The 27,856-nt window shown below is 32.8% G+C and overlaps 1 protein-coding gene and 1 long non-coding RNA gene across 3 annotated transcripts in view; both read right to left on the reverse strand.

Annotated features, from left to right (window-relative positions):
• LOC143237347 (uncharacterized) overlaps positions 1-27,856 on the reverse strand; it is a 367,273-nt gene that overhangs the window by 219,048 nt on the left and 120,369 nt on the right. The gene's annotated exons all lie outside the window — the stretch shown is intronic.
• LOC143237345 (cytochrome P450 3A9-like) overlaps positions 19,750-27,856 on the reverse strand; it is a 104,690-nt gene continuing 96,583 nt past the window's right edge. The window contains exons 12-13 of the mRNA XM_076476494.1: positions 21,015-21,158; positions 19,750-19,967 (exon numbers count right to left, since the gene is read on the reverse strand). Coding sequence (XP_076332609.1) covers positions 19,940-19,967; positions 21,015-21,158 — 172 coding nt within the window. The 3' untranslated portion in view covers positions 19,750-19,939. The remainder of the gene's footprint in view (positions 19,968-21,014; positions 21,159-27,856) is intronic.

The following is a 27,856-nucleotide window of genomic DNA, read 5'->3' on the forward strand; positions in this document are numbered from 1 at the left end:
TCATTTTCAACAATTCAATATCTTTCCTTAGGTAAGATGCAAATATTTTATATGGGGCCTAACCAGTGGCATATACAATGAAATTATAACAGTTTTTCACTTGTTTTTATTATTTCTGTTGATATGACCTAAAATCCTTTTTGCCTGACCACCGAAAACAGCATACTCCTTTGATGGTTTTAAAACTGACAGCTGCCACACCAAGATGCCTTCTTTTCATGAAGCTATTAAGGTTATTTGAACTATTTTGCATTTATTACAATTAAAACGCATTTGTGATTTATTTGTCAAACTCACTAAATTATCTAAATCTTTTTTTAAAGCAGAATCATCATCCAAGATCTTGATATCATCAGTAGATCTTAGTAATTTATTGACCATTCCTTGACCTGTGTCATGAATGTAAATCAAAAAGAGCAATGGTTCTAAGATTGAGTTCTGAGGTACACAACTTACAACATTAATTCAGTTTTACCAAAATAAATTTAAAACAAAGTGGCTTTCTTCAACCAAGCCACTCTTCAGTAGAATTAGTTAATTTTTACCTCACACCTATAAAAATAAGCTTCTCTACAATTCTTTTATGCAGCACGTTGTCAAATGCTTTCTGAAAATCCAGATACATAATACTTATATAAACCTTTACTCTCATATACGTATGCAGAAACATTCAGAAAGCATATCAAAAATATCTAAATCAAGATATTCCCTCAGTGAAACCATGTTAACTAGTCGAAAAATTCTAAACTTTGTTAAATGAATTTGCAAATTATCTTCAATGTCAGACTAATAGGCCTATAATTACTTGAAGAGTTGGGTGAATTAACCAGTTTCAAATTAGTACTTGTTCACTATTCAAAGACTTAAAAAAATAATGGCAAGTGGCTCACATATCCAGTCATTTATCTGTATTAAAAGTAAAATATTATCTGTTCTAGTAATTATTTTCGTTTTTCCCAATTTCATTTCAACAAGTTTTATGTAATTGTTGTCTTCAACTTAGTTTTCATCCAACAGTTGATGAAGTTAAGTAATACTGCTTAAGTTATCATTTGTAAAAATTGAAGAAAAAGTAGAATTTAATAACCTAGTCATTATATAATCATCAGACGAAAGCCTTCCTTTACCATCTTTCAAGAATCCTATCCTCATCCTAACATTCTGTTTACCCATAACGTACTTTGAAATCCTTACTGTTAATACTTTCTTAATCTTCTGTGATATTATAAATATTCTATAATACCAGTAAGTTTAAAATTCTTACAATTGTGATGCTTTTCTTTAATTTTATGTTTTATAGATTTTGTGAGCGAACCTGTTTCTCTACTTTCAGCTACCTTTTTCTCTGTACGAAATATATTTGTTTAAAATATTCAGAATATTTCTCTACGAATTTTCCACATTTTCTATGTGGCTCCAAATAACTTAGCTGCGTTTCTTGTTGTTAAATTTGGAAATTTCTCTATGCAGTAAAACATCAAACCTGATACAAAAATGATCACTTATATCTAGGTGTTTCAAAAGATCAACTCTACCAACCATTTCTATTTTAGAAGTTAACAAAGAATCTAAAATAGAATTATTTCTATTGGTTTTTTTAGATAATTAGTAAATAAATCCATCTTGAAGATATTCCAGAAACTTTTCTTCTTCTCGTTTGACTCTAGTTTTTCACAACAAATATGTTTGAAGTGAAAATCACTAATAATTATGTTTTCATTAACAGCTCGAATCTTAATCTCTCTGTAAAACGTCTCAATAATTTCATAAGTTTCATCTGGTGGTCTGTGACAAGTTCCAACTAAGAGCTTTCTCCCTTCTTATCCACTGACAGAAACTCAAATGGCTTCAATTTCTTTGCTATTATCCTTAATATTCTCAATTTAACATGATGTATCTCATGCTTTACACATATACAGGCCCGGCATGTCCAGGTGGGTTAAGGTGTTCGACTCGTAATCTGAGGGTCGTGGGCTCGATTTCCCGTCGCATCAAACATGCTCACTCTTTCAGCTGTGTGGGAATTATAATGGCACGGTCAATCATACTACTTTGAAAAAGAGTAGGTCAAGAACTGGCGGTAGGTGGTGATGACTAGCTGCCTTACCTCTAATTTTCCACTGCTAAATTAGGAACGGCTAGCACAGATAGCCCTTGAGTAGCTTTGCGCGAAATTCCAAACAAAACCCTTACATCTGAATTAATAGTTCTTGGAAACATGTGACATCCTTTCCCACTTTAATGTATACCATCCACTTTAAATTTCATTTCCACAATTAGTTCCATTGCCTTAATATTTAAGAACGTCTTATTCATATTTATTAGCTCCTCTGACTTACTCTTCCATATATTGTTAGCCTCTACGTGTACAACAAATATTGCATAATTGCCAGCCCCATTCGTAATATCCCTTGCCGCGTTAGTTATATTTTCCACTTATGCACTAGGGTAGCAAAATTTAATTCTTTTTTTTTTCGTATTTACCTCTCAGACTTCATTCGCTGTGTCAAAGAATCACCTATAAATATAGCATCTTTAAGTTCATATTCCAATCCTTTTACTTTCCCTCCCTCCTATAGTTCCCCTTCTATATTAGCTAATGACTCAAACCTGTTCTTCAATAAAATAAGGTCTCTGCAATTAAGATCAATTTTAACCATAAAATTATCCTTTCTAATTGGTGGCAGTGTGACACGTGTAGGACTTATGAAAGTAAGTGTGATTGATTCGGGTCTTTATGGGTTTCAGTGTGACTGGTGTTAGTCTATTATGGGTGTCAAGGTCTGGCGAAAGACTGATATTCGTGTCAGTGTTACTGGCGTGAGACAATTATGAAGGTCAGTGTGAGGTTTACGAGATTAATAAGAGTGTTAGTGTGACGGAAGAGAGAGTGTTATTGTTTTCCGTTGGGCACAAACAGTAATAGTACTCAATGCAATATTTTATGTAAAAACAACTTTAACAACGTTCTTCTACTGATAGTGTAATTAGCTTTTAAACAGGAAAACACGTACAAAATATTTTAATGTAATGGAACATGAAAAGGTCGCTTTCACAAAATAATAGACGTTTATTTGAAGGATTTTTTTTTTTTTAGTTTTCATTTCATTGCCATTATTTATGTAAGCACATGAACATATTTCTCTAACGATAGATATAACTCTATAACATCAAGGATATAGAAAACTATATCTCTAAGAGTACATAGTTCATTCGTAATATCCACAGTACTCGAAACACAGACTGAATAGAAATCAGATAAAATAATGAAATTTTCTTTTCTTTCTCTACCAACACCATATAACAAGTAACAGTCGTTAATATCAACATTGTACAAACAGAATGAAGAATAGAGCTTTTATCGCTGCTTATTTTTTTCTGACCTGCTGTATTTGTTACTGTGGATCATTGTTCAATTTTACATTTTGTGATAAGTACGAATCGTCTTTGTGTAGTTCTAATGATGGTCTTTGTTGATAAGATAGATCTGTATCCATACATTAGACACATTTTTATTATATGTAAGAATGTACCCATAATCTTCTCACAGAGACAATTCTCGTAAAAATAAACGAGAACTAATTGTAACTAAGATAATGATTACAGAATGACAATTTCACTGATTACAGTTCTTGTTGTTAATATCCACGGAACTTTCAATGTTTAAATTTCTTGTTGTTGATAATTGTCATAGTTACAGGATGACACTTCTGTTGATTATATCAATCTTGTTTTCACAGTGTGCAGTTCTGTTGTTAATATATATGGTGGTTTACAAATTACAGTTCCTGTTATTAATAAGCTATACTCCCACAGTCACCTATGTATTATTGATTAGTCTAATATGAAGTAATAGATGATTTACTTTACCTTACTTTCACACTGTACAGTTCTGTTGTTAATATCCATAGTGTTTTCTCAATTTCTTATAATTAATTGGATAGCCTAGTAAAACACTACTAACAAATTCACTTGAAGTCGGTCTCTACCATAACCACGTTCTTCTAATCATTCAGCCAGAAGCTGCTTGTCAAGGGTAATTTCTAGTTGTTATGATACAGTCAAGAACACCTTCTAAACGTATTAAAATTACGACTATTTACTTGTATGAAAGCTACTTTATATATTCATGGTTACTGTAGCAAGATATAAAACAAGAAGCACAGTTTATTTGTTACCACAAAATAAGTATATTTGTTAATTATATGAAAAGAAAAGATAGAGTGATTCAAAATCTAGAATAATATTTTATTTTTAATAACGTATGCCATTACTATACACTCACATGAGCATTAATACAATAAACTTTAAACCTCAGGACTTTTTTCCACAATGCTTGTTTTACCTACATTGTCGAAGTAGATTCTTGAACTGAAGGGCTTAACGTTAGACCATTGTCACGAACGTTTTTAACGAAAATATTTAGTCCTACTCAATTTATGATCAAACTTTCTATTCCATTGTTTTCGGATGATGCGTTACTAATTAATATAACAGAAAATAACAATAAAAATGTTAATCAAGGTGAGATTTCGGGTAACAAAAGGTTAATATGTAAAACAGAACAAAATGAAGCAGAGAAAATACAGAAAATGGAAAACAAATGTATGAGAGGTCATGATGAAATTCTCATACAACAATAATACTCATATCAGTTTTTTTCTTTTAAATTTCGTCCAAATTTACATGACGACTATCTAATTTAGCGATGTAAGGCTAGGGACAAGACAGCTATTCATCATTACTCACCGCCAACTCTTGCGCTACTCTTTTATCAAAAATGGTCGTATTTATAGTTGCATTATAATTACCAACTACTAAAAGGGCGAGCATGGTCGGTGTGACGGGGATTAGAATCTTCGACCCTCATATTAAGTGTTAAATGCCTTTAACTATTTGGCCATGACGAGCTAATAATATAATAATGTCCAACACAGTAATAAAAAAAGAACAATATTTTGTTGGGAAATAACAGTAATAGTTCAACCAGTTTTTTTCAAAAATGTGACTAAACACATGTACATTTCTTAGTTTAGTTGTTATACTAATGAACTTTTTGATGTTATAATATAAACAACCCTTGCATCCAAGGTACCATATTAGTAACCCTTTTCTAAACCATTTTCAAAAATCTAATATCTTTCCTATACCTATTTCGTATATGGCCTAACCAATGACTTACACAATACCATTTATTTGTCCCACTCAATAATGGATCTAAATCCTGTTGTAAATCAGTAGCATCCTCTTCACACCCATTAACACCCAAGACTTTAATATCATGTGCAAATTTAAGTAATTCATTTACCCTGCTTTCAACTGTGTCATTAGTGTTAATCAAAAAGAGCAATGATCCTAAGACTGAGTCCTGAGGTATATCACTTGTATTGTTAATCCAGTTTGACTGCACTCCATTGATAACAGCCCTCTACTTTCTTCCATCCTGCGGCTCTTCTATACAATTCCATTATTTTTCCTCCACACTTATAGATACAAGTTTCTTCACAAGTCTTCAAAGTGGAACTTAATCAAATGATTTCTATACATCCAAAAAAGCCAAATCAACACATTTATCTTAATATCCGTAGGGTTTTTTATATTATAACATCAAAAAGTTCATTAGTATAACAACTAAACTAAGAAATGTACATGTGTTTAGTCACATTTTGGAAAAAAACTGGTTGAACTATTACTGTTATTTCCCAACAAAATATTGTTCAAAAATATTTTTAAGGAGAATATTATTACTATGTTGGACATTATTATATTATTGGCCCGGCATGGCCAGATAGCTAAAGGCATTTAACACTTAATATGAGGGTCGAAGGTTCTAATTCCCAACACACCGACACTTTTAGTAGTTGGTCGTTATAATTCAACAATAAAAGAGTAGTGCAAGAGTTGGCGGTGAGTAATGATGCATGTAATGAGTGAAAGTGTCATTCTGTAATCATAATCTTAGTTACAATTAGTTCTTGTTTATTTTTACGAGAACTGTCTCCAAGAGAAGATTCTGGGTACATTCTTACATATAATAAAAATGTATTCAATGTATGGATACAGATCTATCTTATCAACAAAGACCATCATTAGAACTACACAAAAATAATTCGTACTTATCACAAAATATAAAATTGAACAGTGATCCACCATGAAAAATAAAGCAGGCCAGAAAAATAAAAGCAGCGAGAAGAGCTCTATTCTTCATTCTGTTAGTATTATGTTAATATTAACGACTGTCGCTTGTTATATAGTGTTGGTAGAGAAAGAAAAAGGAAATTTCATCATTCTATCAAATTTCTATTCAGTCTGTGTTTCGAGTACTGTGGACATTACGAATGAACTGTTAATGCTGTTAATGAAGTCATAATTATTAGTGATTTCAAACATATTTATTGTGAAAAGCTAGAGTGAAACAAGAAAAAGAAAAGTTTCTGAAATATCTTGGATTTATTTACTAATTATCCAAGAAAACCAATAGAAATAATTCTTTTTTAGATTCTTTGTTAACTGAAGCAGAAATGGTTGGTAAAGTTGATCTTTTGAAACACCTAGATATAAGTGATCATTTTTATATGAGGTTTGATATTTTATTGCATAGAGAAATCAGACATAATATTTCGATTCCAAATTTGACAACAAGAAACGCATGATGAAGGAATGCAACATAAATTATCTCTTGCGAATTGGGCAGCTGAGTTATTTGGAGCCACATAGAAAATGTGGAAAATTCGCAGAGAAACAGTCAAACTGGATTGACTGTTTGATTAAAATTCTGAATATTTTAAATAAATATATCTCGTAAAAAGGTAGCTGAAAGTAGAAAAACAGGTTCACTCACAAAACGTGTTAAACATAGAATTAAAAAAAAGGATCACAATTGAAAGAATTTTAAACTCACTGGTGTTATAGAATATTTATAATATCATAGAAGAATAAGAAAGTATTAACAATAAGGATTTCAAAGTACGCTATGAGTAAACAGAATGTTAGGATGAGGATAGGATTCTTGAAAGATGGTAAAGGAAGGCTTTCGTCTGATGATTATATAATGACTACGTTATTAAATTCTACTTTTTTCTTCAGTGTATAGTAATGATAACTTAAGCAGTATTCCTTAACTTCAACAACTGATGCATGAAAACTAAGTTGAAGACAACAATTACATAAAACTTGTTGAAATGAAATTGGGAAAAACGAAAATAATTACTAGAACAGATAATATTTTACTTTTAATACAGATAAATGACTGGATATGTGAGCCACTTGCCATTATTTTTTTAAGTCTTTGAATAGTGAACAAGTACTAATTTGAAACTGGTTAATTCACTCAACTCTTCAAGTAATTATAGGCCTATTAGTCTTACATTGAAGATAATTTGCAAATTCATTTAACAAAGTTTAGAATTTTTCGACTAGTTAACATGGTTTCACTGAGGGAAAATCTTGATTTAGATATTTTTGATATGCTTTCTGAATGTTTCTGCATACGTATATGAAAGTAAAGGTTTATATAAGTATTGTGTATCTGGATTTTTAGAAAGCATTTGACAACGTGCTGCATAAAAGAATTGTAGAGAAGCTTATTTTTAAAGGTGTGAGGTAAAAAATTAACTAATTCTACTGAAGAGTGGCTTGGTTGAAGAAAGCCACTTTGTTTTAAATTTATTTTGGTAAAACTGAATTAATGTTGTAAGTTGTGTACCTCAGAACTCAATCTTAGAACCATTGCTCTTTTTGATTTACATTCATGACACAGGTCAAGGAATGGTCAATAAATTACTAAGATCTACTGATGATATCAAGATCTTGGATGATGATCCTGCTTTAAAAAAGATTTAGATAATTTAGTGAGTTTGACAAATAAATCACAAATGCGTTTCAATTGTAATAAATGCAAAATAATTCAAATAACCTTAACACTCCTACGAAAAAAAAAATATTTACATCCACTAAAGTGATTTTGGGGCCTATCAGGCCCCATATATTTTTCCAATAGAAACACAGTGATTTAGCAACGTTCATTACAAACAACTTTAGAATGCCTCTGACAAACATATTTTTTAGAATTTGAGCAAACAATTTTCTACTGTTTATCTTTTGATCTGCCGCACAAATGGCATCGTCCTCTTTTTGCCCTCTTTGCAGGCGGTTCATATGAGGTTGTTTTGTCATTATCTTTGCAGTACATTTCTTTGATTTCAAGCACCAATTGCCGTATAAATTCTCTTCTGGCTCTTGATTTATGTTGACGAAGAAATTCTGGATGTTTTGTCGAGTATAGAACGAAAGCATTGTACCCAGCAAGATCTAGAATGTTATAGAATATGCAGACTGACCAGCGCTTTGATCGCCTCTTTGTTGTATAATATCTCACCAGTTGATCGAGAGTGTCGACACCTGCTTTCGTTGCATTGTAAAGATTGAAGATTTCGGGCTTTCCATTCTCTTCTACTTCACCAGACTGATGCTGAGAACTCAGTAGTAGCACATATTTTCCTGGTTTGTCTGAGTGCTTGAGAAGAGTGATGTCGTCATGGTAGAAAAACTTTGGTGATAACTCTCTAGATTTTGCATTTATTTCAGGAGGCAGAAAGGTTCTTGATTCTGTATGGTTCTAACAAATCCTGTTCTTTTTGTTCGTAGGTACTTGGCAAGTGTCATTGTTGTGAAGAAATTATCTGTCGTTATTGTCCTTCCTTTTCCAAGAAATCGCTGACTCAGTTCTCTGACTATTCTTTCTCCTTGATTTGTTTCTGTCGTATTTCCAACCTTTCCAGTATAAATTTGAGCGTTGAGGAGGTAACTTGTCTTTGCATCTGTTAGGCACCAAATCTTTATTCCCTATTTGCCTGGCTTTGTCGGAATGTATGTTCTGAAGCCAACTCTTCCTTTGAAGTTACATAGTTGTTCATCTACTGTCAGGTATTTGCTTGGGTTGTAACTGTTTTTGCAATTTTTAATGAAAAAATTCCAGACTCCAGAGATGGCGGCATCTTTGATTTCTCTATTTCTTTGAGAGTGGATGTCAAATCTGATTTTTGAGCACATTTTTTTGAATTTGTCTTGTATAATCAGTTTTCGCAAAAATGGCAAACCGAATTCGGTTGAAAACATTTCGTCTATCGATGCATTTTTGGATTTGCTTATTCCAAGGAAAAGATTAGCTGCGATCCATTTCCAGAGGTCTTCTTCAAAAATTGGATCTTTCATGACGGTGTTTGTTGAGTGAATGATCTGTTCCATCATATTATCAGAAATGAAAATTTTGAATGTTTCGAATAGTGTAGAGACTCTTGAAGCAGCTTGCCTTGTAGTGCCTGGGTTCCCATTGAATATATTGAGAGCTCCGGTTCTCCTGTTGATCCTTGAAGGTGTTGTTGAATAACTAAAATTCTTATATTTGGACAAAAGTTCGTTCACTGGCATCGTAGTAAGATGTTCTTGATTACTTTCTTCACTTTCAGAAGGGTACGGCGCGATTTGTTCATCATTTTCGGCTTCAGAAGGATCATCATCACAACTTTCAGAGTAGTCTTTGACATTATCATGTTCACTTTCATCGTCGGATGGTTTTCTCAGTAAATGTACAGCTTCATCAAGAGATATCATTTTTGACACGGTTTGAAGATTTCAGCTCCTATATATATAGGATTTGTGGATTCTTCTAGAATATTCTAGAAGCTTGAAGAATATTCTAGATTATTCTAAATACTTCTGTAAAGTTTCTAGAATGTTCTAGAACAGGCGTGGGCAAACTAGGCAATAATCAGGACCGTCTAAAATTATTGTTGGAGTAGAGTTATTATCCTAAATATCCATCTTTTGAAAAGAAGTTGTAAAATTAATATATTTTTACTATAATTTGCTTTTTTCGGTTGCCCAGGCCTGTTCTAGAATTATTCAGAAAATAAATAAAGTAATTTTTATGTTTTTTGATCTGGGGCCTAATAGGCCCCAAAATACCCTTAGTGGATGTTTTAAAATAATTTTTTAAATATTATTTCGCAAATGTCTGAAAAGTCAAAATATTATTGCTCCTTAAAATATAAAGGGATAGGGTCAGTTAATGGCAATTTCATTTAAATACAAAATTATTAGCCTAATATTAATAACCTTTCAAGTTGCTCTGGGGCCAATTTTCGTAGGAGTGTTAACAGCTTCATGAAAAGAAAGGATCTTGTAGTGATAGTTGTTAGTTTTTAAAACCATCAAAGGAGTATGCTGTTTTCGGTGATCGGGCAAATAGGATTTTAGGTCATATCAACAGAAATACTGAATACAAGTCAAAAGTTATTATAATTTCATTGTATATGTCACTGGTTAGGCCATATATGAAATTTTTGCATCTTACCAAAGGAAAGATATTGAATTGTTAAGATCATATTTTAATCATGATCGCATCATCAACAACAGAGGGCACGTTTTAATACTGATCTTTTTTTATTTTTGTATTCAATAAATACTTGATATTTATTGTTTTTGGTTTTATGACTAATCTTTTGTGGATGGAGTCATATAAAAGCATTGTAAAAATACAACATTTTATATAAAAATTTAATTAACTTCTAAATTTTGTTTTAAGTAATAAATAAATTGTATTAAATCATGTCTTTGTGTTTTGTATATTTATCAGATTGGTTTTTTAAAGATTCTAAGAAACAATTTTTCAATCTTAATGAACGTATGTGATAGACATGAAAAATAATCATTGACACTATATTAGTCCGGCATGACCAGATAAGTACAGCACTCGATTCTCAATCTGAGGGTTGCGGGCTCCAGTTTCTGTCCAACAAAACATGGTAACTCTTTCAGCTATTGAGATGTAATGAATCGACGGTCAGTCCCACTATACGTTATTAAAAGAGTAGCCTAAGATTTAACGGTGGTTGGTATTGACTAGCTGCCTTTTGTTTAATCTTTCACTTGTAAATTATGAACAGTGATGACAAGAAAACCCACTTGAAGATAAATATATATTTTATATATTTATATAGAGGAACGAACTTGACAATGACCAAAGAAGGTCGAAACATTGTTCGCTCCTCAACTTAAAAATTTTCTTAACCCAATCCAGCCTTTTTTACATATAAGTTAGGGACAGCTAAAGCAGATAACCTTTAGATAGATTTTATCGAAATTCAAAGTAAACCAAACCTATTAACACTATATCACTGGTATCTTTTTTTCCTCCAAGAGGTTTACTTTACTTTCATTTTGTTGGAGTGGGTGTTTACTAGAAACTACTGTAATAACACTGTTTTAACTAAACTCACGCCAATAACAGTCATGCTTCAATCCTATTGACATCTACATTGACCTCTCAGAAGTCATATTGACGCCTAAAGAGATGACGTGACTAAAAGCGGAACTATTTTTACTATCTATCATTCGGTATAAGTTTGACGACATTCTGTTTACAACTTTTACTCAGGATTTAGCTGAACAATTGTCACTAGGATAAATGTCAGCATTTTGGAAAAGCTCTGAAGGTCCCGTATTCTATCCTTGCTGCAATGACCACAGACTTAGCCGTCATTTCATTAGTTTTGTTGACAGAGACTCGGTTATGAATGATACCAACACGGAATACCCAGATATTTTCAGTTACTTAGTATTCAGTGCCTCATATTCTAGGCATAAAAAGTTTTGATACCTTGTAATAGGCTGGTTGCACAGTGTCAGATTCGTTAGTTTTTGTAATATTGTTGAAGGTAAACAGCTGGTACAAAAACTGTTGAAATAGACGCATATAAATTCTATAGAATCACCTTTATTACTTAATAGTACTTCATGTGTCCTGACAGTTTATATTGCTCCAAATGTAAAGATAATCAACTTGTTTGTTAGATTGTTTGTTAACGTCTACCAGATCTATCGCTGTTCGACCTGTAATCTAGATCTAATTGTTTAATGACATAACACAGGAATTCTAATGCCGGGCTACACCTACATTTATATTTTATAGACCATATACAAGTAAAGTATTTTATGCATGGTTCTATTCAAGTATTTACAATTTTCCTTAAACAAGTACTTCATGGATGCTGCTAAATATACTTACAATTTCTGACATAATATCATGTGTTGATGTATATGTGAATATTTGTGTTATTAATGGTGGTTTAATGTTTTAAGGCGACTAGTTACAGCAACAGTTATATATAAGGTGTAATGTGTTATAATATTTATGATGTCCTCCGGTGAGATAGAAATACGTCTTCAGCTTTACATCTCTAAAACCAGAGGTTTGATTCTCCACGGTACACACAGCAGATAGCCCGATATTCATTATATTTTCATTCTATTAAAAATTACTTTTAATACATTACGAATGTGTTTGTACTTATAATTTCTAAGATAATATAATGTGTTGATATGTTTGTTTGTTTGTTTTGGAATTTCGCACAAAGCTACTCGAGGGCTATCTGTGCTAGCCGTCCCTAATTTAGCAGTGTAAGACTAGAGGGAAGGCAGCTAGTCATCACCACCCACCGCCAACTCTTGGGCTACTCTTTTACCAACGAAAAGTGGGATTGACCGTAACATTATAACGCCCCCACGGCTGGGAGGGCGAGCATGTTTGGCGCGACTCGGGCGCGAACCCGCGACCCTCAGATTACGAAGCGCACGCCTTAACGCGCTAGGCCATGCCAGGCCCGTGTTGATATTTATATGGATATATGTGTTATTAACGGTGGTACAATGTTTCAAAGCGACAATTTGCAGCAAAAGTTATATTTTCATTTTAGTCAACCACTGATTCTGTTAAAAACATTAGGACTAACACGGTTGTTAAATTACCAGTAGTTCACACATTAATAAAAGTTTAAGTATAAATGCTATATTTCAGATACTAGTCTACATACACAATCATAACTTTAATATGGGTTGGAGTATTGTTTTATGTATACTTGATTGTGTAACGTTAGACAGACCGAGATTCTTCCTAGTTCTGTTTAATTAATGCATCGCCCATGGCTTTCATAACCCTCTTACTGACCCTGATAGCGTCAGCTCGTTACAGTCTAAACATTCACTGAAACGTTTCATAACGTGTTTATCTTGAGTAATCGTCGTTATATAATCATCAATATTTAGAAACGTTTCACAAGGTTACAATCAAAATGGCGTTCGTTTCCTCTCGATGATCAGAGTTTACACACAATGTGGAGTAAAAACAAAAATACGTTGTAAACATCTCTAAACACAACTTTATCACAACAAATAATTATTAAAACAACTGATCATTTCGATGAATTTGTTACTTATTTTTACGATTCGCACCAAGACATACAAGAGCTATTTACGATAGTGTTCCATAAATAGAAAGTGCACAGAAACAAGACCGAGCTAGAAATCAGAAAAAATCTCAGAGTCGCAAAAACCACATTAACACTGAAGCTGACTAATCACTGGAATGTGGACATCCCCGTTCTGTATGTTGATTGCAAAAACTTACAAAAGGTCAAGCAAGGAACGCGAGAAGTTGACCACTCAAATAAACTGGTTCAGTAACCAAGCTCTACAACACCACACCTTGAAGTTTTCACACAAGCTCATACGAAATTCAGATGTATCAAACAAGATCTTGAAAAGATAAAAACTCACTGTCCCAGAACAAGGGACATCTTTTTACGAGTATTAATGGTAAGAACTAACGACAAATGACGTGTCCCACATTGTATAGGTGTTGCGACACAGTATAAAATAGAAACCAGTACGTTCCACTTGAGAGAGAGAGAGAATAAAAGACAAAAACGTCTTTCTGTTTACACTTAACTTTTCGTGCGGCTAACCATGCAAATACATGACACGTTCTCTTCGACCTTGATTAAACTATACTTCTAAACCTTACTGTGGTACAAACAAATTAACTGAGTTAGCGACGAGCTTTTGCAGGACTTATGGTTAAATTTGGTTCGTTTAAAATTGTACATAAAAACTGGCTAGATAATCTTTAACGTCATAACTGAACGGAATAAATCGATGTAAACAGTCATGAAAAGAGACTGGGACAAAAGAACACGTTTATTGAATGAATTATAATTTTTCAGAATACCTTTTTGTCATTATTAAAAATAAAAATAACTCTTAATTATCAAATTTGTTGATATGGAAGCTTCAGGGTTAATAATTCTGGGTTCTTTTCTTCCCATCGGACAAAGTACATGTAGCATACTATGTAGATTTACTGTAAAACAATACCACTGGATATAAAGAACGACTTTTTCTATTCACTGTGTCTGAAAAAAAATTAAAATTGTTTTTCAATAAAGGTTTCTGCGAAAGAAATAATAACGACATTATACAGGGAAAAAATGTGAAGGACAGCAATAGAGATTAGAAAAAAAATGTTCGACCACACGCACATATTGGTTTCTTATGGAATAACAGTAGGTGTCATTTTTCTCTCTAATGATGTTTTATTAAACTCCCATCGTTTACTGCGTGTATTATATCCACTAAATATAATTTGAGAAAGAAAATCCGAACAAACGTAATATTAAAAATAAAGCACGAAAACATTCAATTTTTATTTCTCTCTTTCGTTCACGCTCGACAAATCTCATCTCAGTGCTTTAGTTTCCAACTACAGGTTTATTTGTGAATATTTAAGGTGTAATTAAAAGTTATAATTTCTATTCTTTCCCGTGTTCAAGCACCAGTTGTCACAAACTCGTTAATGTTTTGTCAAACAAGATCACAAGTACTTCGTCAGTGTAGACACACAGTAAATAAATTCCTGCAGTTGAGTGCGAGTGGTTAGCCCCGTTGTTATCAGTATCGGGACTCAAATAAACATATAAGTCGGAACAATTATAGTTGCGTTCATAGACTTAATTTTCTTTGGTATGAACATTCTAGAGGAAATTGCTGCTATCAGAATTGTGTCACCGGTGGGACAGCGGTAATTCCGGACTTAAAGTTAAAATTCAGGGTTCGATTACCTTCAGTGTACCCAGCAGATAGGTCGATGCGGAGTTGTTCTAAAAACAAATCAAATCAAACAAAAAGGCTTTCAGCATTCAAACAGAAATGATTTGCGATTTATTAGTAATAATATGAAAGAAACTCGTGAAGGTTTGGTTCTCAGGTACACTGGCAGCCAGTTATAGGTAACCCTACAGATGTGGTATTAAGTACACTGACAGCTAATTAAGTATCTACTAGTGTCTACCCTCATTCAGGAAATAAAGTACGGAGTAAAGTTTGAAATAGGGAGAGAAAATTCATGTAAACAAACATATGACATATTCATTCACCAAACTGCACTCACATATTACAAAACTGGCGAACTTTTCTTTCAGTTGGTTTTAACTCTGGGTGGAGAAGCTTTACAATAGTTCTTTTGAAACAGGAGAACAAATGATCATGACACACCCATTGTAAAATCAACTAGAGGGTCTATACGTAGAATACCATACCTCAAACCTACGTATTTCAACAAGTATTCCGAAACGTGTAGGGAGGAGAGCCCCAATCCAAACCTCGTACCAATTTACAAAACTAACTGTCCCTCTCTTTGAAATGGGTTTATTCAAACTGGGGTTTGATGTTCATGTTTGCAGAAACTAATGAGATTGTTTCATAAATATTAATAGAAACAAAACTTCTACAACAAGCTACATATCTCGGCACATTATACAGGATTCTTTAAATAACCAGTAATGTAAATAATGTTGGACTTATTTTCCAATCAGTAATAAATTTACATTTTAAATACACACTCACACACACATTCGATACAATCTTATATTTTACTGACTTTCGAACTTTAGATCACGTGTTGGTACTCTGTCATATGAGAGGATCAGGCTCCAGGTTTGCAGCCCGTAGTGGCTCAGCGTTAAGTTTGGGGCTTATTATGCTAAAACTGAAGTTATTATACCAGGTTTGAGAAGATTATGGATAGTCTATTGTGTAGTTTTACGCTTTAAAACCATCAAGAAATAAAAGCTTTGTCAGAATACCTAATACTAGCTTCATCTGTATGTGAACACTCAGACAATTAATTAAAACTTATAATATTCTATTCGAGCTTTACAAGAGATGTGTTTATAACACGATTTTACATAGTCAATTGCAACAAAGAATTTAGAAACCAATACGCCAAAAAACTCTTCAACATTAATTTTGACAGTTTCCAAATGTCTCCGAAGTCGTCCAACTTTCACACTGATATTTTTGTCAGAAAAGTCAATGACAATATGAGTCAAATCTGGCATTCACTTCCAAAGTTCTTCTTCTGTTGTTACAACTAGTGTTTGGATGAATAATAACTAAGAGTGACAAAAGTTGATACATCGCCTTTGAACAAGTCTCCAGTTCTTGATGAAAGAGATCAAGATATTCAAATATAGCCCTTTTTACTTAATGTCAATGTGAGACCAGCATTCTTTGCTGTCTCTCCTGGTATACTTTTTCGGAGCTTTACTCTCTCTCTTTCTCTCCATAGAAATGTCCATATCCTCACATAATTTTTTCTTCTTGTCAATTGCTGCTTGATAACCTTCATCATTAGTTTTTTGAAGCTTCAACCCTGCTCCCTTGGTCTTCCATTTCTCCGTGCATGAGAGATGCTGCTCAGAAGTCTCATTGTCAGACACCTTTTGGTTCAGTTTACATCTTACTTGAAATCCAATGACAAAGCTGGATGTTCCAATTCATTTGTCATTAAGAGCAAACAGTCTGCAGCAAAAGAAAACAAACTTCCTCTTCATGAAAATTAAATCATTCACGTTCTCAAAACATTCTCGCCTTTTGGCAGAACCTTATAGAACCACGCAGTAGTAAACTATCGACTCTTCCCTTTAGTCATCTCTATTTTGGAAGAGTTCACTTACCCTCTTAATAAAACCAACTCAATCATTTGAAACCGGGATTGGCCAAGCAGCGACATCAGAATAAAATAAAAAAATTATATGTCTTTTCTTGTTCATCAGAATCTTCCTCCTGTTGGTGTGAACGTCTGCTGGCGTCTTCTTCCTCTTCATCAGTTTCGCGGCTTTTAGAAGAGGAATTGCTACACCAAATCCTTGCTTTCACTGTCACTTGAATGCTCTTGTGAAGATGCTTCTTGTATTTACTCTTCAGATTCACCAAGTTGAATATCTCTAAATTTTTCTCCTATTGCACTTGATGTAGGCATTGTCAAGTGAACAAGACTTGGAATGTCTGTTGCAGCAAGCTGGCAAAACACAACAAACTGATGACTAAAACGTCAATAATCGTTCGTTTATCGATGAAGTTTTTATCAAACATTTAATTTTTTGTTTGTAAATTTCATATTACCAATAAACATTTATTTTATAGTTTAAATTAACATCAGGTTTTGTAACAGTTTCAACGTTTTAAATTTTTGTTCTTACTTTGGCGAATTATTCATTTGGTTTTAAAACTTGTACTGGTATTTTAACTCTCCCGATAGCACCTCTCTCCTGACTGTCACCCGGGATAGACTGTCTTATTTATACCACCCTTAGTAGGCCATTGGATAAGGTAGTATATTGTAAATTTCTAATCGCTTGAGCAATTTTGTATAACGTGCTTGTAAGACAACATCAACTCAGCTAACAAATATAAAACCCAACCATTAAAACTGGAATTTTTAGTTTAGTTAAAAACATACGATAAACAGTTTTTCAGTGAAGAGAAAATCATTTTGAATGTGCCATGGCAAGTGATAATGAAGTGGCAAAAGTATCTTAACGTGTAAATTCCTCTCAGTGTATTACTTACAACCACTGATGAGAAGTTATTCAAAGTTAAAATTTCTTTAAACCTCATATTGTCAGTTTCCCAAGAATGCCACAGAAATGACCACAATGTTTATCTTAAAGAGATGTCGCAAAGAAGTTGGACTTCCTGAAAATTTTATTAGAATTTGCACAAATAGAATAAAATAAATAACTGCCACTTTAATAGTTACAACATTAAAAAGCCTGCAAATTCCAAAATTTATATTTCAAAAGAGGTAAACTTGGTAACCCAAGGCATTTCACATAAAACATATTATAACTTGTGTGATAAATTTATTATCATATATCTATTTTAATATCGATGTTTAAGTTATACATATTTAGAAATGCACATAACTTATACTGTTAAATGCGTATTGCGAAATTCCCGCCTGTTCATTAAATTTGTAGAATATTTTTGAGTGTAAGAATAAGCAATAGACGTTGTGTTAAAGCACTAGTTGTATCATCAGTACTGTTAAGCAAGCTGAAATTTCTAGAAACTCTCAAGCTTATAAAATTTACTAAACAAAGTGCGCCAAAAAACAGTATGCATTATTGGTTTGCTACAGTTGGTACACTATAAAAGTCAGAAGGTATAACTGTGATTAATACTTGCTAATCAGAAAAAGTACAGATATTTGACCAAAACGTTTATAGACTTTTAACATTAAAAACCGTTTAATTGCAATGGATTAACACCGGACGTTAGTATTTTTACGAAAACATTGTACAACTTCAGCGGTGAAAAACTCGAGTGTGATTACCGAAGAGGTAGCTAGCTACTCGTTAATGAAGTGAATTGTACCTCCATCAACTCAGATTTATTTTGCTCATTTTGAACAGTCAATAAAATATCCAGTTCCTGACGAAATAGAAGACTCGGGATTGTTTGTAAATTAAAATATACAAATAAAATATTAAAACAGAAAACTGTATACCAGTTTTGCTAGAAAAGATTAAATTTGATACATATCGACATTAAATTGTCTGAATTACAATTTAACTCAGTGATATGCTACTTGAAATCGTAATACCAAACATAGACTGGATGCTCATCCAAGATAAATTATGGTACGTATCCAATAGACAGCAAATCTTGTAAAACATTTCCTGTTAAGACGTTAATATTTTCTGTAAATTTTAACAAGTATGAAGTTGTTTCAATTGCTAGGCTCATTCTAGAAGACGTTGAAAGAGTGTAAGACGCTTTGCGAGTGTCTTGGCACGCAGTTCATATTGCTTGTTTCATCAGTTTCTAAACAGTGGCCTAATCAGTCATTCCTTTGTAAGCTAAGAGATGACAATTTGTTTTGTTTTTGAACTAGCTGAACTCGCTGTTTATTATGGAGTATTGTAAGGCTAGAGGGAAGGCAGCTAGTCATCTCACCCACCACCAACTCTTGGGCTACTGTTATCAACGAATAGTGGGATTGACTGTCACATAATATCGTTTCCATGGCATGTTTGGTGCCTAAGTGATGACACCTAATACTGTGTGTTTCGTTTCCATTTGAAGTGTCCATCCTAATTGGAAGGTTGATGCTCTTCCTTGTTTCATGTATCAGCTTCACGGTAAAGGTTACGAACTGTAACAGCTTCCTTCCAGGAACAGTGAAAACAATTTACAACATGGGTGTAGTTTAAAACGTTAAGGACAGTGACTACTGTAGTTTTGATGGCACTCAAAGTACACCAGCAAGATTATACATTGCACCAACAGCTAGTTATTTTTGATGTTTAACTGTTAAAATGAGAGTCGTGGTGTCACTGTTATTCCAAAAGTAAGTCACCGATTTCTGTTTCGAAGAACAGCTTTTTTGCATCTTACATTCTAATTCTGTGCTTTACCTTTGGCATTTAAACTTTGAAGGGAATCCTATGCACGTATAGCATCTGCAATTTAAAACACAAAAAAAAATTAGAAAAAAAGAATTTTGGTACCAAAATTCTTTTATTCATAACATTCATAAATAAGAGCTTCTAATTTAAATTGTTTTGTGTGAGCAGTTAAACGACATTCAGTTTAATTTTAACGGATGTAATTTCAAAAATGGAATATATCATATTACGGCCATATTGTGTAACTACGTTTACATGCTTTGAGTTACAGGAAAATACACACAAGAACTACTGAGACAACACTTCTGCACGTTGTTCAACGACCAATGACACCTGCTTGGCTTGAATTAGTCCTAGTCCATTATAATATTCAAGTGGTACCTATTAAAAAAAAATACGAAAATGTATTTAGCAAAATGAATGATCTATATTCTAATTTAAATCTAGTTTAGCTCTGTTAAAATATGTTCATTTTTAACTTTGAAGTAGTCTTAACATTCACTTTGGGAAATTCTAACTGAATAGAATAGTGTACCAGTTTCAAAACATTTATTGTTCTGGAAGTGAAGATGAAAGTTGTGTCAGTCAAGAGGAACACTATGGTCTCTTGACATTTGTGTACAGTACAATGTGTTTTTAAATTACAACTTTATTTATTGTGGGTTATGACAAAGTGATTATATAAAAGTGTGATAAAAACAAAAAGCTCCTTTCCCCCTCTCACGATAGGCTTATAATACTAATAATCTGGTTTAAATACACGAAGTTGGAATATTACAAACAGTCTATCGTGCAGGTTTGCGTTTTACAGCACACAAATAAAATATTTAAAAGCTTAAGCACTTTGGAACAGAAATTTGCTCATTTTATACACAAAAAGAAAACATCTCAATCTAGGTTAAAGAATGGACAAATCCGTGAAAGTCTCAGATTTTGCATCTTTGTAACCATTTTAATAGGTCAATAATCAATATAAAGTGTTGTTCTTGGGCCTGTTGATATTAATTGGTTTCCACCAACTTGCTTCAGTGTAATTGTTGTTTTGGTTTTCTTTTCCTCACGTGCTGATTCGCTTACATATCCACAATCACACGCTCAAGGAAAGTGGGAACTATGTTGTACAAGTAACGCGCATTAGTTTCGATGAAAGTGATGTTTAAAATATAAATAAACTATTTTTAGTTTACGAAACACTGAAGTGGGGACATTTCGATGAATACTACAAAATTGAATTATCAGCATCGAAGAGGTTTAAGAAAACAACGACATCATTCCATAATGATTACCGCTGGAATCTAATGTTCCCACGCCATTTACTAACATGTTACTAGCATATCTCTCATTTTTAAATGATATACATTGCTCAAATTATTAATAATATTTTTTATACCTTAAAAGAAATACTTCGACATCGAGGAGAAAACGAACCTTTCCTGGTCGAAGGTGTTAGGCTCAGGGTAATACTTTGGGTCATGGTTAACTGCATAAACAGGGATTTGGACGATGGTCCTATTTGGTATCGTGATCCCCGTGTCTCCTAACTCGTAGTCAATGTTAGCCCTTCTCTCGAAGCTGGTGAGGATATCAAAACGTAAGTTACGTAAAAGTAAATGTGTCACCTGAATATTTTTCATTAGAACAGTTTAACTTATAACTCTACTTTCAAGGAGGCGATTGTGTAGAGTCGTAACGTCTCTGACAAAACACAATCAAGGTAGACCATTTTCCTGATCTGTTCGTAGTTCATTCCACCATGAAAATAAACAGTTCGGTTTTCTCACATATCTTTGTAGTAAACTTACATATCAGGTGCATCGAGGCAGCTGTGGTAACAAACGAAGAAAAAGAATGAAATATTACCAGTTGAAAATTTTCAGTGACGACTACAGAATAGAAACGGTTATGTAAAATCGACAAAACTTCAGAAAGAAAATTAAATAGTTTTCAAACATGTAAAATACACATTTGTTTGTAAACTGAATGTTTATCTCTCATAAGTAAAACATAGTTCACTTTTGTGCTTTTAAGCTATATATATTAGACACACATTCGTAAATATAGTACCAACAAATGAAGCGCAGTGCAAATATTTTATCAAACGAACTACAGATTAAGATATTCATTAAAAATGTACCATAGTTACCGTGCGTCTTTCAAACTTAATACTGCAATATAAACAATAAACGATACCATTGTAACAAAAACTTCAATAGCACCTTAAAGAGAACAAAAATATATTAATTTAGATTGGCTGCACTACAATGTTCATGACAAAACTAAATATTATATTCATACAGTAGTGTTATATAAGTATGTATATGTATTTGTTATTAATGTCTGTCGCAACACATATATGATTGTACCATGTAAGCTGTAAAATTATGCCACTTATGTAAGAACACAAATTTAATTTTGAAATGAAAACGTCTTCCTTCATATCACCCAAAAGCATAGTTCACTTTCCAGCTTAGACAAAACAAAACAGATACTAAACTAGAAACAAGGTAACAGATTTAATAAGGACCAACAAATATGAATCTTTGTTGGTAAGAAAAACATAAAACTTATTATTTCTTTTTTCTGTATTAACGTCTATTATATATACCCACACACATACACTAATATCTTCACATTATATCAGTGCCTTAAAATTTTACGAAGATGTATTATTCAAAATTCACTCACTTCCTGGTTAAATTAAAACTGGTTACAGACGTAACTTACGTGTTCTTCCCAGACGTGATCAATTTCTTGGATCAGTTTCTCTTGGCACTCTTGGTTCAGAGCGAAAAAATACGCACAGTAGGTTAAAGCACTGGTTGTTGTGTCGTAGCCAGCCAGGAAAAACAATATGCTATTGGCCAAAATGTCATCTCGTGTCATAACTACGAAAAAACATCGGGAAAATTTACATAGGAGGAAGCGATGCTATTCGTCAGTGTTCACTTACCGTTTTGTCTCGATATTTTAGCCTGCCCTTTTCAATCAGTGCACAGTTGATTGATATTTATTAGAAGTTAAACTATAGTGTCAACAATTTTTTGAAATAACGACTCGAAATATCGCAGGTAAAAAAAAATTCAAAATTATCTAACTAGATTAAGTATTCTTTACCTCAAGGTAAGTTTAATATTATTTAGAGAAATAGAAGAGAGTTTGCATACTTCCTCTTACTACCACTCATTGTATCATGTGAAAAACTTGGTATCAACGTTATTAGGTCCTTCTAGCTGGAGTTATTCTGGTATACATCATATGGATCACTTCAAACTTGAAATGAACCCCAGAGTAATATCCTTCTAGGACAGAATATTAATTTTAATTTTTTGTGTTTTTTTACAGTTGCAAACTTTCAGATGTCTCGAAGGATAAATATTAAAATAAACCATACAAACAGAACAAATACATATTCAAACACATTCCTGTTTTTATCAGTTTTTCCCGTTTATGCTTTTATACTTACATTTCTTTCAACCAGTCGACAGAGAATGTCTTATTTTTCCTTTCGTTAAATTCCCTCATGAAAAGAAACATTTTTGTTATCAAAGTTACTTTTAAAGTTAACCGTTCAACATATATGAAGATTGATCATTCGATGTTGATTCCAATATCAAATTTTACAAATTATCAATAACTATAAATTTTCCTGTAATTGTAAAGTTGTTGTTTGTAATTAAGCACAAAGCTACATAGTGAGTTCTCTGTTCTCTGCTCACCACAGGTATCAAAACCCAGATACGTTCTAAATCCGCAGACATACCATTGTGCCACTTGTAGGTCTATCAAACAGAATCATTTTATTACTTTCTACTGTTAACTGTTCAGAAGATAGAAAGCATAACACACACACACACAAAAGAAATTCTTAATTAAAATTGCAATATCCAAAACTTTCCCAAAACTCCCACGAAATATTCTAACATTTTATAGTGTATCTAATTATTCTACTTATGTTCAGTTTTACTTGTGCATAACAGAATGAGAAAATTAATCCACACTTTGAAACAAAGATGTTTCTCTATGAGTAACTATATAACAAAGTTTGTAACAATACGAATTTTTTCCATGTATCTACATGGAACTTTTAGGACTGCAACTGAAAGCCAGAAAGTTATTTATTTATTGTTATTGTAATGCCACACTACAGGTTGTAAGCACTCTGTATACTATAGGATATTAAATCTCGCTGACCCAATAAAGGATATCAATGTAGTAATACTTAATCAACGGTAGATTTCAGGTTGTGTGGATCTAGGGGCTAATAATTTTTGTGGGCTCTACTTCCCATGTAATTTTACATAGAATAAAACTATCAATGGGCCTACACTAAGACCATGGGATCTTGGGCTCAGCTTCCTCTACCCCTAACAAAGTAGATCACTGTACTTTATGCCCACAATGTAGCATTATTTTAGAGTAGTTGTTCAAACTGCTATAAAAGTAATAAATAACTTTACTTTTCCGTTTGGATGGTTTTAACATAAATTAATTATTCTCATCTTTATAGCCATGTTCACTGTCTATTAAATTTGTGACTTTATCAGGGACATCTTGAACTTCTTGGGTGGACTCCTGAGCATTTAGCATGAGCTGAAGAAAATCATTTCGTTTCTACAGAAAGGAAAAAAAAAAACACTTCTAAGATGAGTTCTAGATGAAAGAGAAAATATAATATGTGTATAGTTACAATATCACGGAAACTGTAATATCATGTTTTGTCAAAACCTCCCAAAATGTGTTAAGTTTAAAGTTACAGGAAGCATTAGTTTGTATTGAAACTTTAATTAAATGAAAAATTAAGATTATACACGTTTAATAATAACAAAGAGTGTTTGTAAAGAGGAAAATTACTTGAACTTGCTCTTTATAGGAAGATTACAAACACCTGATTGTCTGTATGATCAAACTACACAGTTTTACTTTAGACAGGATATAAAAGGGCATTCTCCTTATGTAATTAACCTCTTATGTTCTATAAGCAAGAAACTGGAAAGTTGACAAATAATAATAACAATAATAGTGCACTATTCCTGTTTGAGTACACCCTGATTGCTTTCCAGAGTTATTTTGTGTATTAGAACTACGATTTTCCAGAGCCCGTTTCAAAAGTCCAGTCGAAATATAGTCTATAGAAGCTATGTTTAATGGACACTCGACCAGTGTTCTCTTTGTAGGGAATAGCATAAAAACCAATTTCATTATTCAGATCCTTGAGACATTCAGTGATTGAAAAGAATATATTTCTGAAGAAAACTATCTTATTGAACACACACCATGTTAACATAATTTCCATAAGACCATTCTTTATTATGTTATGTATTATTGTTTGGGGAATATTGACGGATCTTTCTTTGACCTTAGTGTTTGTGGGTTCTTGCTTATTACAGAAAGCTTTGTTGTTTTTTTGTTTCTTTTTAAATTTTTGTGCAAAGAGCATTATCTGTGCTAGTTATTCCTAATTTTACAGTGAAAGACTAGATGGAAGGCAGTTGGTCATTTCGGCCCACCATAAATTGTTTGGTTATTATTTTACCAATGAGAGATGAGATGGACCATCACATCATAACATCTCCACACCTAGGGAGACACGTATGTTTATAGGACAGAGATTAGAACTCTTGACTTGCAGATTGTAATTACCATAATTACCAGGCCACGATAAGCCATTACAGAAGGTAACACTGCTGGGATATGATTTATTGTAGGTCTTTATGTACATGTCTTAACTTCAAGTTGATACACATACCTTTAACTATTTTTAATAATGTCTTTAAAATACAAAAGTTTTCCCCACGTTGAATATATTTTACTCCAAAATTGTTCAATATTCAGTGACATCACATTATACACAAAACATGAAATATTTTGAAAAATGTATTTCTAATACATTCCAAACCACCTAGAATACATGTAATTTGTTGATGCCATGAGATTGAGTTGTATTTGTAAAAATCGTTTGAATATAATGTACTCAATCTTTTGTATACACAAAGAAAAGCAATAAAGATGTTTAAATATCGATCTTACTTCTTACTGTTCTTACCTATATTAAATAATTTGATTGCTGACATTTTTGAAGAAGTCAATAATTTCTTTGCTAATACATCTGATCCCAAAAAATCGAGCTAATTTTGGATTGATAACTATTAAAAGAAAGAAATGCAGAAAATCGAAACATTTTAAGGTAATTAAAAGTAATAGAGACACGCAACACATTAATTTTTACTGAAAAAGCGTAACCGTGCGCTTAACACGACACTTTAAAAGAAAAGAAAGTTTAAAGGAAATCTAATCAAAATAGTATTTACTATATCTAATTTATATAAAAATATTCAATAATGTATTTATGCACATTTTTAGAAGGAAATGTATTAAATTATTTATAATGGTAAAGAGAAGCACTTTATCTCGCTTTTGTTGACAACGATCAAATCAGGGATTCGATTCCCCTCGGTTGTCTCAGCAGATAGTCTAATGTGGCTTTGCTATAAAAAAACCACACATACTCTTTCTTTTGCCTTCAAACCACGTTTATCTAAGATTACAGTGCCCCTAGCGATTTAGACATTTTCATGTGTAGCTCTGATGTAATAACATCAGAATATGTAAACGCCCCAGCAAAGTTAACCAACCATATATTAACAAATAGAAATGTTTAATTTAAAAAGTACTTTGTTATTTGTGTGTAATTCCTAGCTATAGAGTTCCAAAATCGAAGTTAATTTTATGATTCCAAATGCCTATAGTAAGTTGTTTCATGCAGTTAAGTGATTTTCAATGACAGAAGTGGTGTTGAAGCTTACTCCAAAAACCATCTGTGGCGGATTTTTATACGAGTTCGGTTTAAATATATTTTACATGATATGTAATATTTTTAAAAGGTGCTTATATTATTCCAAGTGTATTTTTGTACTTTAGGGACCAGCTGTACAGTACTTAGATGGCTAGATATTCGTGTTGTACGGATAGCACAGAGTTCTAACGAACCTTTTGCAGTCAATAACTTTATTTTCGTTGGCAGCTTCATCAAGGTTTCAAATTAAGCTTTTAACTGTGTCTTCGACGAGCCCAGTCATCTCGAAGTCCCATACAACACCGATTATATCTGATGAAACATTTACAGAATATTAAAACAATAACGTAAAAATCAACATCAGAGAAAAATAAAAGCTGTAATACACAAGGTTTCGCTTGATCACTTCAGATCTATATGGTTAATTCGAATTATATGGAACTGAAGAAAGGCAGTTACCAGAAACTTCGACGTATTTATAATTCTTCAATGTTCTATAATGCTTTTCGCTCACTTCCCATTCTTAATCCCATACAACAGTTTATTTATTTTCATCGACATATAGCAGGAAAGAAAATTAAAATTACAATATATCGAGTAAATAGACATTTTTACAATAACACATGACTGATAATGATACCTTTTTTATTTTACTGGTGCTGAATGTTGAAGAAATGACACTTCTGGTTTGTTTCCATTCTTCCCAACGCTTGATTGATAGAAATTTGCTCAAAATGGGATCATCAGCCGAAAATACCTGAATCAAAGTAAAACATAAGAAATTCTAGAGGTACAATGGCAATAATGCACTAAAAGACAAACATACGAAAGAAAGAAAGAAGTCTTAGTAATAACATCTTATTTGTTCAATTATGATCGACATATTACAGGAAATAAAAAAATCCTTTACAAGAGGAATACAGCCATGTGCTGTAAAACTGGTAGGATCCATTGGATACGGTTGAAATGGTTTGAAACACAAATCATAGTGTTAGGTTGAACAGAAATAAACGTTGATTTTGAACTGCAAAGACAGAAAAAGTATAAACCAGTGTTGTAAAACCTACTTTAAACACAGTAAGCACTATTTGCTTCAACACACTTTTGCCAACATGTAACGATGCTGCTTACGCCCTTGATATAGAAATCAGAGTTTCTATGGTCAACATCCCTTGAAAGTTTATCTGCAGCTGGCTGGTTTTGAAAGCGTTTATTCGTTCAAAAAGTTGTCAAAGAACTCGAAAAAATATAATTCTGTAGGAAAACGGTCTGGGTAATAAGGTGGATGACGAAGAACCTTGATTCCCAATTCATTCCGTTTTTGGAGCGTCATCCTAGACAGGTCTCATAACTCCGATTTTGTTGATTTTCAGTCAGCTCATACAGAACCCACTTATCTACCTTTTGTCTTTCCAATCACACTCAGGTGGTTGGCAGTAGTTAATTTGCTTGTGCCTTGCTTTTTCTGCATTCTCAC

Source organism: Tachypleus tridentatus, chromosome 13 (assembly GCF_004210375.1).
Source record: "Tachypleus tridentatus isolate NWPU-2018 chromosome 13, ASM421037v1, whole genome shotgun sequence".
In the NCBI taxonomy this organism is placed as follows: Eukaryota; Metazoa; Arthropoda; class Merostomata; order Xiphosura; family Limulidae; genus Tachypleus; species Tachypleus tridentatus.